General features: G+C 41.2%; 1 protein-coding gene across 2 annotated transcripts in view; it reads left to right on the top strand.

Annotated features, from left to right (window-relative positions):
* The window catches only part of SLC39A8 (solute carrier family 39 member 8), an 85706-nt gene that overhangs the window by 19150 nt on the left and 53055 nt on the right, over nt 1–13501 (top strand). For both annotated transcript variants that reach the window (XM_065907457.1, XM_065907458.1), the window contains exon 3: nt 12276–12438. In XM_065907457.1, coding sequence (XP_065763529.1) covers nt 12276–12438 — 163 coding nt within the window. The remainder of the gene's footprint in view (nt 1–12275; nt 12439–13501) is intronic.

A 13501-nucleotide genomic window follows, 5' to 3' on the forward strand; every position in this document is an offset into this window, starting at 1 on the left:
GATACATTCTTGTGTGTACTTCATCTTCTATACTTCTTTTCCTTTTTTTATAATTGTGTTTAAGTAACTACTGTGAAAAACCAGTTTGGCAGTTGGTTTTGAAAACTGCTGTGAAGACAGGTGAGGGGTTAATTCATTCATTTACTACATTCATTCAACAAGTATTTGCTGATCTTTGCTGTGTATCAGCCACACGGTATTAATATTGTTAGTAATAGCAATAGTTAATCCAACACTAAGATAGATATGTGCTCAAGGATTCCAGAGGTTTCTTTCCCATTAAATATTTATTTTAGATCTTCATCTTTTCCTCTTCCCGATACATTCCTAACAGTCTGAGACCAGTGTTCCTGGTCTTGCCGTCTTACATTTATACGATGGTAGCTTAGGTGGCTGAATCAATAAGCTGGCTTCTCTGCTTGAACCGTAAGAATACTGGGTTTAAAGTAGTGATAAGGAAGCAAGGCAAAGAATACCCACTTCTGGATGTCCTCGGTTTGATGATTCTGTTGCAGGGGTATGCCGTGGCTGCGTCAGCAGCTGTGGGCCCATGGTGGGGGTGCTGTGCCAGCTCGGGGCCGTCTGCCTCTTCACTGTGGCTGTTGCACCTGTGGGGATTAAAATAGATTATATATTTATCTTAAGCATATAGCTTTTATATACTGGCCAGAATTCCTCTAGTAACTATTATTTATAAAATTCATTTGTCAAGTAATCACATAGTTTCTTGCATTACTGATGCTGTAGCCATGCGTTCTGGGAAACAAACTCACTCAGAAGGACAATGCAGATAGCAGAGTGCAGATTATTATACCGGCAGGCCCAAGGCAGAGTCTCCTCTTAGCCAAGGACCGTGACCAGTTTTTCTGAAAACCTTATATACCCTAAGTGTACCTGCCCAAACCCACCTCCTCAAATTCCCTGAAACTAGTCTGAACAAAGGGAAAGAAAGATGCAATCAAAGTTAACCCGTGATTCATATGCCTTAAGCCTAGGTAGTTAACAGTGGACAATTATCAATAGGCCTGTGGTCATACCCCAATAAGCATAATAGAATTTATGATTCTATTTAGTTACACAGATAATTAGGGTATTCTTTTAGGCAACAGAGTCTAGATATGAGCCCTGGGACTCTTCCATCCGGGGGATCTGGTTTTCCAGTTGGTATGTCGTTTCCATAGATACTGGGCATAGAGCTCAAAAGTCCACAGTCCAGCCCAAGATGGAGTCCTGCTTTCTTTTTTTTTTTTTTTTTGGAGTCCTGCTTTCAAGATGGAGCCTGTTCTGTCTGTTTCATCATTCATTCCCCACTCCTGATGCTCTTAACTCATAGTATGAGCATCATTCATAGGGATATATTGCACCCTGACTCTCCGACCTCCAATTTGGGAGAATGGCATCAACCTTTGGGTTACAAAGTTCATAACACATTGTAAAATAAAGGGTCCACAATGCAGATCATGGCAACTATAACAGTGGTCAATACAGTTTTCCACCAAACACCCTTCACCCAGGATAGGACTGAAGTTCAAAAAGGAAGATCATCATCAGACATAACTTTTACCTGACCTTTCTTGTCATCTAAGGTGGCTAATATATAGCCAGATAAGTCAGGAATATATACACAACATTCCACTTTAATTATAGCACAGGTCCCTCTTTGTACTGAAACTATGGTTAGTCTCAAGATGATACCAGCAAGTCCTTGTAGCAGCAGTTGATTGTAGAGCTTCATCCCTTTTTCTTCTTTAAGATGATCTTGGTTTTACGGGGATCAGTGGGGCCCCCGGCACAGTCCACTCGGCATCCTCCAGGTCTGCGTGGAATGCCCTCTTCACCCTCGTGTGGTGGATCCAGGGGGTGACACCTGCTACTTTAACTGCAGTAGGGATGGTTAGAACAACAGTACATGGACCCTTCCAATGTGGGGCCAAGGAGTCGTGTTTCCAGCCCTTGACCACACCTGATCCCCGGGCACAAATTCATGAATCTGTTCCCCAAGGGGGAACGGCACCCTTCCTTGTACAAACTTAGTTACCTGATTTATTACCTTTCCCGGTTGTTCCATCTGCTGTGAAATCTCATCTCCCCTTACCTGAGGCAAATTTGCTGACACCTGTTTTATTATGGGAGGGGCCCCCCCATACACAATTTTGTGCGGAGAAGAGCCATGGGACCGTGGGTCATCCTGAATCTGAGCAGAGCCGTCGGAAGTGAATCCACCCAGGAGCAGTCAGTCTCTAAGATCCACTTGGAGAGTCTCTTCACGTGTCCGTTTGGTTCCTTCTACCATCCCAGAACTCTGGGCCTATGTGCTGTATCTAATTTCCACTTGATGTTTAAAGTTTTGCTTACTTGTTATACTAAATCAGCTACGGAAGCCGGGCCATGGTCCGATCCAATGCTGGTAGGAAATCCAAATCTGGGAACTTATCTCCCTAAGCAGGCACCAGGCTACTTCTGATACTCTTTCATTCTTTCAGTCCAGGTAGGAAAAGCTTCTACCCATCCTGAGAACGTACATACCATGACCAGCAGGTGATGGTAGTGTCGGTGAGGTTTCATTCCAGTGAAGTCCACTTCCAGGTGTTCAAAGGGCAGCGTGCTTTTTGGCTGAATCCCTGGAGGTTTCTGTCTGTGCCGAGAGACAGCACTGACCCGTGAGCAGGCAGTGCAGTTCTGAGGTGGGTTTGGGCATATACACTTAGGGTATATAAGGTTTTCAGAAAAACTGGTCGGGGTCCTTGGCTAAGAGGAGACTCTGCCTTGGGCCCGCCAGTGTAATTAACTGCACTCCACTATCTGCATTGTCCTTCTGAGTGAGTTTGTTTCCCAGGATGCGTGGCTACAACATTGAGTTCTGCTTTACTTGAGTTTTTTTCCCCCAGGTCTTATCTTCCAGCCATCAGAAGCATTGAACTAACGTTTCAGATACAGCACATGTATCTCCTCCTCCAAGAAGCCTTCCCTGACCTCTTCTTCCCTCACAAGATGTTGCATGTGTCTTTAATATTATATCAATTTAGAACAATTAATTGTTATAGTTATCTGTGAAAGTGAAAGTGTTAGTCACTCAGTCATCTCTGACTCTTTGCAGATCCCTTGGACTGTAGCCTGTCAGGCTCCTCTGTCCATGGAATTCTCCAGGCAAGAATACTGGAGTGGGTTGCCATTCCCTTCTCCAGGGGATCTTCCCGACCTAGGGATTGAACACAGCTCTCCTATACTGCAGGCATATTCTTTAGTGTCTGAGTCACCAGGGAAGCCCATAGTTATCCATATCTATGTTTTGTTTACTGCATGGTGAGCTTATTGAAGATGGAACCATGTCTTATTCTCAGCGCCTACCAGAATACTTGGCCCAGAGGAGTTTGATCAACCTGTGATTGATGAATGAATAAATGAAAGTGAGGGAGAAGTGTAAGTGGCTTCTATGAAAGCAGAATAGATTCAGAGTTTGCATGGATTCTTATTCAGCCTCTTACCTGTGGCATCTCTTCAAATAACAAGAGACCTGTCATTCATCTGGGGAATGGGGAGATAGATTACACGTCTTTCCTCTCAGCTGTATAGGTGGCAAGTTCCAGAAGGCTAGCTGTAGTTCTTACTGAGAAACAACAGCTGTCACAGAGGAGGGAAGGGTGGAAAAGTTGCTAAGAGAAAAGGAGGTGGATAGGGCTCTTTCAGATTTGAATTCTAACCCCAGTTCTACCTCCCTTGGGGACTTTGAAATGAAATTGAAAGTTTGTATGGCTGTTTCTTGACAACTTGGAAAAACTGACTAAACTTGATGTTGCATTCTAGTTTTGATCATCACTGAGTCTAAATGTGTTAGGACGCCCTTACTTCTCCTTGATTTGAGAGCTCAGCTGCGCCTATAGCAGGGTCCTTGTTCAGAATGTGAGCTGCTCAATTTCCACAGATTCACAGTCTGTGCAAAACAGAATCTGAAACCACCTCTGGGGTGACTCCTGACTGGGATGATGTTTCGTTTGTGGTGTAGTGTGAAAGCCTAGGCTTAATGTGTGCAGGATCAGATGGTCCTATTGCTTTGTATTATTTAGTGGATGCTGTTTGACTAAACAGCCAAGTAGAGAAGAGAACCCATGTGTTGGGAAAAGGAAGAAGGATGGAGAAGCTTTTTTTTTTTTTTTGCTTTCAGTCAGGTTCTGATGTACCAGGAGCTTTCCTTTGCTAGCTTTAAAAGTATCTTTTGTTTTTGATTTTTTTGGTTCATCATGTATTTTTTTTGCATTGATTTGTATCTATTTTTTTTGGCCACATCCTAAAGTACATGAGATCTCAGTTCCCCAACTGAGTTCCCCAGGGATCAGACCCGTGCCCCCTGCAGTGGAAGTTCAGAGTCTTAACAGCTGGACTCCCAGGGAAGTCCCCAAAGTGTCTTTTAAATAATTACTTTGAGTATCAATTAGGAGTCTTTCATTTGTAAGTAAAAGAAGCTTAAGTGAAATTAGCTTAAGTCAAAAAGGAATTCATTGACTTAGGTAACTGAGGCGTCAAGGGGGGCAGAACCAGCTTTAGGCGCGGATGTATCCAGGAGACTAGTGATCGTATTGGATACCTGCCTTTCTCTGCTCTGTTCACCTTCGTTCATGTGATGGGAAAGTGGCCAAAGGGACCCATAGGCAGTCTTTGGGTCCCTTTGGCCACTTTGCCACCACAGCAATCCTAGTGGGAGAAAATTTCTTCAGTGGCTCCATCAGAGAGTGGACAAGTCTGGGTCTGTGTTCCTTGGTCAGTCACAGCTACATCACGTAGAGGGAGGCTCCCATCCCAGGCAGTGAACTGTTCCTGGATAATGGAGAAGGGATCTCAGACAAGCAAAAGCGATTCACAGGCCTTAATTATTTCTTGTGTTTTGGGCTTATCTTGCTCTATCTTCCACTTCCACTGTTTCCCACAGTGGAAACAGTGACAAGCTTTATTTTGGGGGGCTCCAAAATCACTGCAGATGGTGACTGCCATCATGAAATTAAAAGATGCTTACTCCTTGGAAGAAAAGTTATGACCAACCTAGACAGCACATTAAAAAGCAGAGACATTACTTTGCCAACAAAAGTCCAGCTAGTCAAAGATATGGTTTTTCCAGTGGTCATGTATGTGTGAGAATTGGACTATAAAGAAGAAAGCTGAGCACCAAAGAATTGATGCTTTTGAACTGTGGTGTTGGAGAAGACTCTTGAGAGTCCCTTGGACTACAAGGAGATCCAACCAGTCAATCCTAAAGGAGATCAGTCCTGAATATTCATTGGAAGGACTGATGTTGAAGCTGAAACTCCAGTACTTTGGCCACCTGATGTGAAGAACTGACTCATTTGAAAAGACCCTGATGCTGAGAGAGGGATTGGGGGCAGGAGGAGAAGGGGAAGACAGAGAAGAGATGGTTGGATGGCATCACCCAATCAATGGACATGAGTTTGAGTAAACTCCGGTAGTTGGTGATGGACAGGGAGGCCTGATGTGCTGCAGTCCACGGGGTCACAAAGAGTCGGACACGACTGAGTGACTGAACTAAACTGAACTGCTCTGTTTTATTCACTGACTGCCTTTCCTGCTTTTTCACAAATCATATATGTATTCTCAAAGCTTTTCTCTCTTTTCTGTACTCTCTGTGATGATCTTCTCTAGTCCCACTTAGCTGTTACCTCTTTACAGAAGACAGTCACATCTTGATCTCTGGCCTCTACCTTTCCCAGAGAAAGCTCATTCATCATTTCCACCTGGTGTCCCACAAGCAGGCATTGCAACTTTAAATGTCTAAAATGAAACTTGCTACCACCCTTCTGATAACTTTCTTTTCCTAGGTTCTCTAATCCCACAAGTAGCAACATTCTATTTCTACTTTCCTGGAGTTCTGACCTCAGAGTTGGTTTTGACTATTTCCTCTGCATATTATTTCTGCTTTGTATGAACTCTCATAGTTCTTTATCATTACTTTATCATTTTCTCTCTGGTTTTAGAGATACTGGTGTATCTGATTTATTGCTGCCAAAATTATTTAAGTTTCCCGTTGGAAAGTATGATGACTTATTTTTCTTCGTACCATTTCTTTCTTGTCACCTCCAGCATCTCCCCACCATCAGCTTCTCCCATCAGTGTCATACCCAGAATTTATGCAGCAATAAATGCTTGTTGAGTGAAGGGAAGAATTTCTGTGATGTGTAGTACAATTATTATACATAGTTTGGTATTGTTAAAAAAAAGTCTGATAGTAAGGTAATAAAAATAGGTTGTATTCAAGAGCTATTGCAATAGGGGAAAAGTACCTCTGTATAGAACAGTATTCTTCTCAGTTTTGAATACATCATAGACAAGTGGGGATTTATAGCCAAGGAACAGCATGGGGATCAGTGGATGGGAAACTACTGAGAGGAAACATCAGAGCTAGAGAGGGATTTTGACTAAACAGACCCAATAGGATTTCTGCTGAAGCCAGGCTTAATCAGATATCAGCATGAGAAATGAGGAATTTCACCAGATATTGAGTATATTTGGATAATGTCACATGTTAAGGACAGGGGATTCTCTGTAATCATACTTAGCAGCATTCTTGCTAAAACTGGGCAGCGCCAGCCATATAAGGATGGATGCAAAGCTGAAGCCTAGAGGACTTAGGCTGTGTGGACTGTGTTAGTTCCTCAGTCGTGTCCGACTCTTTGCAACCCCAGGGACTGTAGCCCGCCAGGCTTCTCTGTCCATGGAATTCTCTAGGCAAGAATACTGGCGTGGATTTGCCATTCCTTTCTCCAGGGGAACTTCCCAACCCTGGTCTCCTGCCTTGCAGGCAGATTCTTTACCGTTTGAGCTACAGGGAAGTCTAGAGGACTTAGAAGAACCTGACTGAAGTCTAGTCAAGGAGGAGTCTGTATATTTGTCTGAGCTGTGTAATCTCAAGTCTTGCCTAACTCCTTGGCACTTAGTATAAGCAGATTTCCACTGTATGAAATGTTGAGGGAGGAACTTGCCCTAATCATTCAACCTTCCCCTGTCCTCTCTTTGGACCGGTCCCCAGAATCCCTACAAAGATATGTCTGGAAGAGAACCAAAACAACTTCTCACTAGTCAGCACTGGTGGAAGGTGGAGTGGGGGAAGCAGAAGAAGAGATGTATGGAACTATCTGCTAAAATGATGTTAAATATAATTTGGGGTCTCATTAAGGAGATGCATCTAAATCCCCTGACCTCTACCACTTATTTGGTACTTTGTGTGTATAAGGCCCCTTTGAGATCGTCTTAATGTGGTTAAGAGAACAGCAGGTAGGAGTTTAACTCAACATGTAGAAAACGTCTTAGGAAAAAGTCAGCCCACTGTGCCTTAGCGCGGCTGCTGGGTGCAGTCTGCAGCTTTTTTTGCACAAAGCTCACAGGGCCACAGCAGACCTCAGAGTGGCCGTCTTGAGAATAGCAGTGTTGTAAGAGCAAATAGGTGGAAAGAACAGCCAGTACGGAAATGTGAAGGAGCCCGTGAAAGCACACGGAAGCAGGTACTCTTCAGGTTAATCACCCTGAGCTGTTTTCTGAGGAGCCCCTGTTGGTCACACCAGTTTTATAGTTCATTCATTGTTTATTTGGAGGAGAAGGGGTGTGTTTGAGAGGATGTTTGAACTTCCTTAATGGTTCTGCCGGTTCTGTTGTCACTCCACTCTGTTCTGTCCAGGCCCTGGGAACTCATCCTGTTTATCTCTGCTCTGGAAAGCACTGCCCTTTCTTAGACAACTGCTTTCTTTGTGTCAGGTTCAACTTTGTTATTTCAAAGCACAATAAAAATAAGGATTGTTTAAAACCAAATAAGGTACAGTATAAAACTGTTTGCATTCCACTTGCTGGTAGCTATTAGGCTGGTGCAAATGTAATTGTGGTTTTGGACTGTGAATTTTAAATTACTATAACTAGGCTCAAACACATCTTTATTAATCAAAATAGGAATCATTCAATCAACACATTTTTGCCAATGAGAAATAAGTTTGTTTATTCCTGTAGCATAAAAATCCATGCTCTGGGATTTGACTAACTCTTGGAAAACATTTTCTGCCTCCTGCTGTTTATGGAAGTGTTTTCTCTGCAAAAAGTTGTAGAGATGCTGGAAGAAGTGGTAGTCAGTTGGCCAGAGGTCAGGTGATTATGGCAGATGAGGCAAAACTTTGTAGCCCAATTTGTTCAACTTTTGAAGCATTGGTTGTACAATGTGTGGTTAGGTGTTGTCATGGAGAAGAATTGGGCCCTTCCTGGCTGGATGCGTTGCAGTTTTTGATGCATCTCATTTATTTGCTGAGCATACTTCTCAGATGTAATGGTTTCACCAGGATTCAGAAAGCTGTAGTGGATCAGACCGATAGCAGACCACCAAACAGTGACCATGACCTTCTTTTGGTACACGTTTGGCTTTGGGAAGTGCTTTGGAGCGTCTTCTTGATCCAACCACTGAGCCGGTTGTCACTGATTATCACATACAATCCACTTTTCATTGCATGTCACGACCCGATCAAGAAATGATTCACTGTTGTTGCCAAGAATATGAGAAGATGACACTTCAAAATGACGGTTTTTTTGATTTTCGGACAGCTCGTGAGGCATCCACCTATCGAGCTTTTTCACCTTTCCAGTTTGCTTCAAATGTCAAACGACTATAGAATGGTCAACATCGAGTTCTTTGGCAGCTTCTTTGTATAGTTGTGAGAGGATCAGCTTTGATGATTGCTTTCAGTGGGTGGCTGTCAACTTCTGCTGGCCAGCCGCTGTGCTCCTCATCTTCCAGGCTCTCATCTCGTTTGCAAAACTTTTTGAACCATCACTGCACTGCCTGTTCATTAGCAGTTCTTGGGCCAAATGCTTTGGTGATGTTGCGACTTGTCTCTCCTGCTTTCTTACCCATTTTTGAACTCGAAAAAGAAAATGACTTGAATTTGCTTTTTGTCTAACATCATTTCCGTAGTCTAAAATAAATACAAAATAAACAGCAAGCCATAAGTCATTGGCAAAAAAACATAAAGTGAGCAATGTGCATTAAAATGTTACATAACATGACCACATTTATTTAAGAATGTATTCCTGTATCAAATGTCAAATTTCAACAGTGTAAAAACTGCAATTACTTTTGCACCAACCTAATAGTTAATTAAACTCATCAATTAATTTTCACTCATAACTTCATTCCTTTATTTTTATTTTTTAAAATTAAAATATAGTTGGCATACAATATTATGTTAGTTTTAGGTGATTAGATTATGTTAGATTATATTAGATTATGTTAGTTTTGGTGATTAGAAATTTGCAGGCATTATGAAGTGATCAGTAGTAACCATCTATCCTCATACAAAATTATGACAATATTATTGACCATGTTCCTTAGGCTGTATATTATAACTCTATGGCTTATTTATTTTATAATTGGGTGTTTGTATCTCTTAATCACCTACACCTACTTCATCCCCCCCTCCCCTTTTCTGGCAGTCACTGTTTGTTTTCTGAAATAGCCAATTTAAATGACCCAGGCCTGCCATTAATTCAGTTTTGTCACACTGTTAGTAGTCCTCATTCTAAAATCATAAAGCAAAGCTTGAGTTTTGTTGTCTCACTGCCTTTTTGTTCTTTCAGCACAGATCATCAAGACTCTCAGCTATCTTACAATATTGATTTATGTTCTTGACTGCATTTTTTAAAAACTGTATGTAGGAGAGTGTCTTTAATGATGTACAATGGACAGTCTGGTATCCATAAGGATAGTGACTTTAAAACTCTAGACTGCCATTTATAGTGAGAAATGAACCTTATATTGTGGCCCGGTATCCACGTGTCTGGTATGTCTAAAGTATAACTGAAGCAAAAGTTTGACTAAACAATCCTTACTCTTGTTTTATGTGATGCACTCTACAGTTTCTGTGATATTGTTTTTTACTTATTTACAGAATGCTGACTCTGATGTTGTAAGTGGATTTCCTGATCCACGAATGCGTCACATTAGAGTCTAAAAGGAACTGTTTAGCAGTCATCAAGTTTTAGGAAGTCTTAGATTGTGAATTCTGAGAAGACTTTGCACATTATCTATGCCCAGCTTCCCCCTTGCCTCCTGTTTTGGAGGCATTTCCTTGCAGGGAAACAGTGCAGCTTTGTGTTTCTACTTCCACACCGATTTATTTCTGGAATCGTGCACTGGGGCAACTGAGACACATGGACTCTGGTTTTTTTTTTTTTTTTTGGCCGTGCCTTGTAGCTTGCCAAATCCTAGTTCCCTGAAGAGGGATTGAAACCAGGCCCTAGGCAATTGAAAGTGTGGAATCCTAACCACAGGACTGCCAGGGAGTTCCCTGGACTCTGTAATGTTTGGGCCTTGCAATTATACTGCTAGGTGTCTTCATGGTAATGAATAAACCATACCCACTTTCTCTCCCCCGGCTGGCCATCAAGCAATTTTTCTCCCTCCATTCATTTATTATCCCCTATTCTTGACCTTAGGAGAGACTGTTAACAGAGTGTATTGTCACCTCTTCTAGGGATGGCACACAGTTCTCACCTTCATGAACCATGTTAAATAAAGAACAACTTTAGGCACATACTTCAACTTTAAAAGTTGTCTCAATGTGCATTTTCTTTAAGGCAATCGAAGTCTTAGCATTTGGCATCTTCATAGATTTTGTAGAGGGTTAGGACTTCAGAAGGGCTTCCCCAGTGGCTCAGCGGTAATGAATTCACCTGCAGTGCAGGAGACCCTGAGAGAGTGATTCGATACTTGGGCCGGGAAGATCCCCTGGAGTGGGAAATGGCGACCCACTCCAGTCATTTTGCCTGGAAAATCCCATGGACAGAGGAGCCTGGTGGGTTGCAGTCCGTAGGGTTGCAGAGAGTCAGACACGACTGAGCGACTAAACAACAACAAAGGGCTTCAATATATATATTTGGGGAGGACACAATCCAGTCCAGAGAAAAAGCGAAAGTCTTAGTGGGGCTTAAATATTGACTGAAGTATGCGAAGAAATGATCTTTGCACTTATTAGAGATATAATTTTTTTATTTGAGTGAATTGGTATTTTAAATGCTCTGTAACTCTTACAATATTTATTAGCAGTAGTAACACACTTAATTTCTTTTATATTCATCTTAATAATGCAAGTATATAGAACTTTACAGTTAAAATATACCTGAGTAAACTGATACTTTAAAAAAGTTATTTCTGAAGAGAATCTTTTCTCATGCAGGTTCTATTCCTTATTAATAGTTAAATGAATTTCTAAACAGCCTTGCACCATTTTCAAAACTTTCTATGATGTAGAAAAACTACCCACCATCACTAAGAATAATAAATTTTTTAGCGAACAATGATTTGTTGTAAAGACATGTTTTAAAATAACTTTTACATATTAGGATTCTTGTTATTTTAGTCTAGGATGGATGAATTTCTTAATCATGAAATTATAAGGGAACCAGGTGTGTTTGTCTATAAGAAATGCTATACAGGGCCACTTCAATAGCCTCCATGAAATACCTATTTGAACTAAAGTAAAACAGAGATGGAAGACTGAGTTGGTTTAGAGCTCTTTGTGTGAATTGGTTCACTGTTAATATTTTTAAAATCCTGGAAATCCCTAAACTTATATTTTGGCTGCTATAGATAGACTGTTGATCAAGAAAATTTTTTTTGGCCATTTTTCTAGTTTGTAGCATTAAAGAGGTGTGATTTGCTTCACAATTATAGAGGCCCATACATTTTTATGGACTGTGAAGAAAGCTGAGCGCCGAAAAATTGATGCTTTTGAACTGTGGTGTTGGGGAAGACTCTTGAGAGTCCTTTGAACTGCAAGGAGATCCAACCGGTCCATCCTAAAGGAGATCAGTCCTGGGTGTTCATTGGAAGGACTGATGCTGAAGCAGAAACTCCAATACTTTGGCCACCTGATGCGAAGAGTTGACTCATTGGAAAAGACCCTGATGCTGGGAGGGCTTGGGGGCAGGAGAAGAAGGGGATGACAGAATGAGATGGCTGGATGGCATCACCGACTCGATGGACATGAGTTTGAGTAAACTCTAGGTGTTGGTGATGGACAGGGAGGCCTGGCGTGCTGCAATTGCGAGGTTGCAAAGAGTTGGACAGGACTGAGCCACTGAACTGAACTGAACTGATACATTTTTCCCTTAGACTTCTGTATGAAAAGTAATGTTGAGTGTCTAGAGAAAACACTTTGTATCTCTTTCTGGTATCTTTGCTTGTGGACTTTTACTATGTTGACACATATATGTTTACTTTGTTTCTTCTATTTCAGTGTTTATCAGCTGAAGAGATCTTTTCCCTTCATGGCTTTTCAAATATTACACAGATCACCAGCTCAAACTTCTCTGTCATCTGTCCAGCGGTCTTACAGCAACTGAACTTTCACCCTTGCAAGGAGAGGCTCAAACACAAAACAAAACCAAGTCTTTCAGAGGGTATGTTGGAAGTTTTTTTTCTATTTGTTGGAAAAATCTGTGGGTTAGTCTGAAATGAAATCAAGATACTTTTACTTTATTGCTCTGAATCAATCTGCACAGAATCCCTTGGTTAAAAAACAAACAAACAAAAAAACCAACTTATATTCTGGAAATCTTTCAGAGTAAGCATAACTAGAACTCATTTATGCCTCAAAGGTTATGCTCTTCTGTTCTTGGAGTCAAAGTTTTACTTGGTACCAACTGAAAATTTTATAAAATTTGGTCTAGTTTTAAATAATATACGTTTTATGCTGTGTACATTGGATGGCACATTACGCTATTTGCATTCATTATTTGGGTCATAACTGATCCTTTTCCATTACCTTGTGCTTATCATTTTATTTTAAAACCTGTCCATTTATCTGTCACTGTCAGTAAAGGGAAAAGGGAGCTAGTATGATTCTAAATTAAATTGTAAGGTACTGAATTATTACTGCTTTGATTTTCAAAAATGAAAGAAAGTGCCACTGACTATTTTATGTGTCTATAATAGTGTTGCCATAGATTATTGCATTAAAAAACACTTGCAAAGAAATTTTAAAATTTAAGCGAGTGTATTCTTACTATATAGTTCACATACTTAATTAAATGTGTGGAAGAATTCTTTCATCAGTGAGATAAACCAACTATTGCGGGGCAGTTCACTAACTCTACAAGTTCATGGTATTCTTGGATTGCTACCTGCCCCACATGAGTATTTTAATTCTTATTTGTTTTCTTTCTTCATTTTCTGTTTATGAAGGATTATTGAGGGGAGGGAGAGGGCCATGGCCAGATCTTCTCTGGGGGACAAAATTCTTGGTCCAGGGGATACCAACATAAGCTTGGGGATGATCTTGGCATGTGCTCATACGTCAGTGAGAAAGCATGCATGTCTGAAGCACAGTAAGCAGAGTAGAAGGAGGTGGGAGCCAGGGGCAGAGAGGGAGGGCTTGTAGGGTGTGGTAAACTGATTGAAGTTTGTTCTGAATGTGGTATGAAGACACTGTAGGGTTCTAAACAAGAGGGTGATATGATTTTA

This window comes from Muntiacus reevesi, chromosome 16 (assembly GCF_963930625.1).
Source record: "Muntiacus reevesi chromosome 16, mMunRee1.1, whole genome shotgun sequence".
Lineage (NCBI taxonomy): Eukaryota > Metazoa > Chordata > Mammalia > Artiodactyla > Cervidae > Muntiacus > Muntiacus reevesi.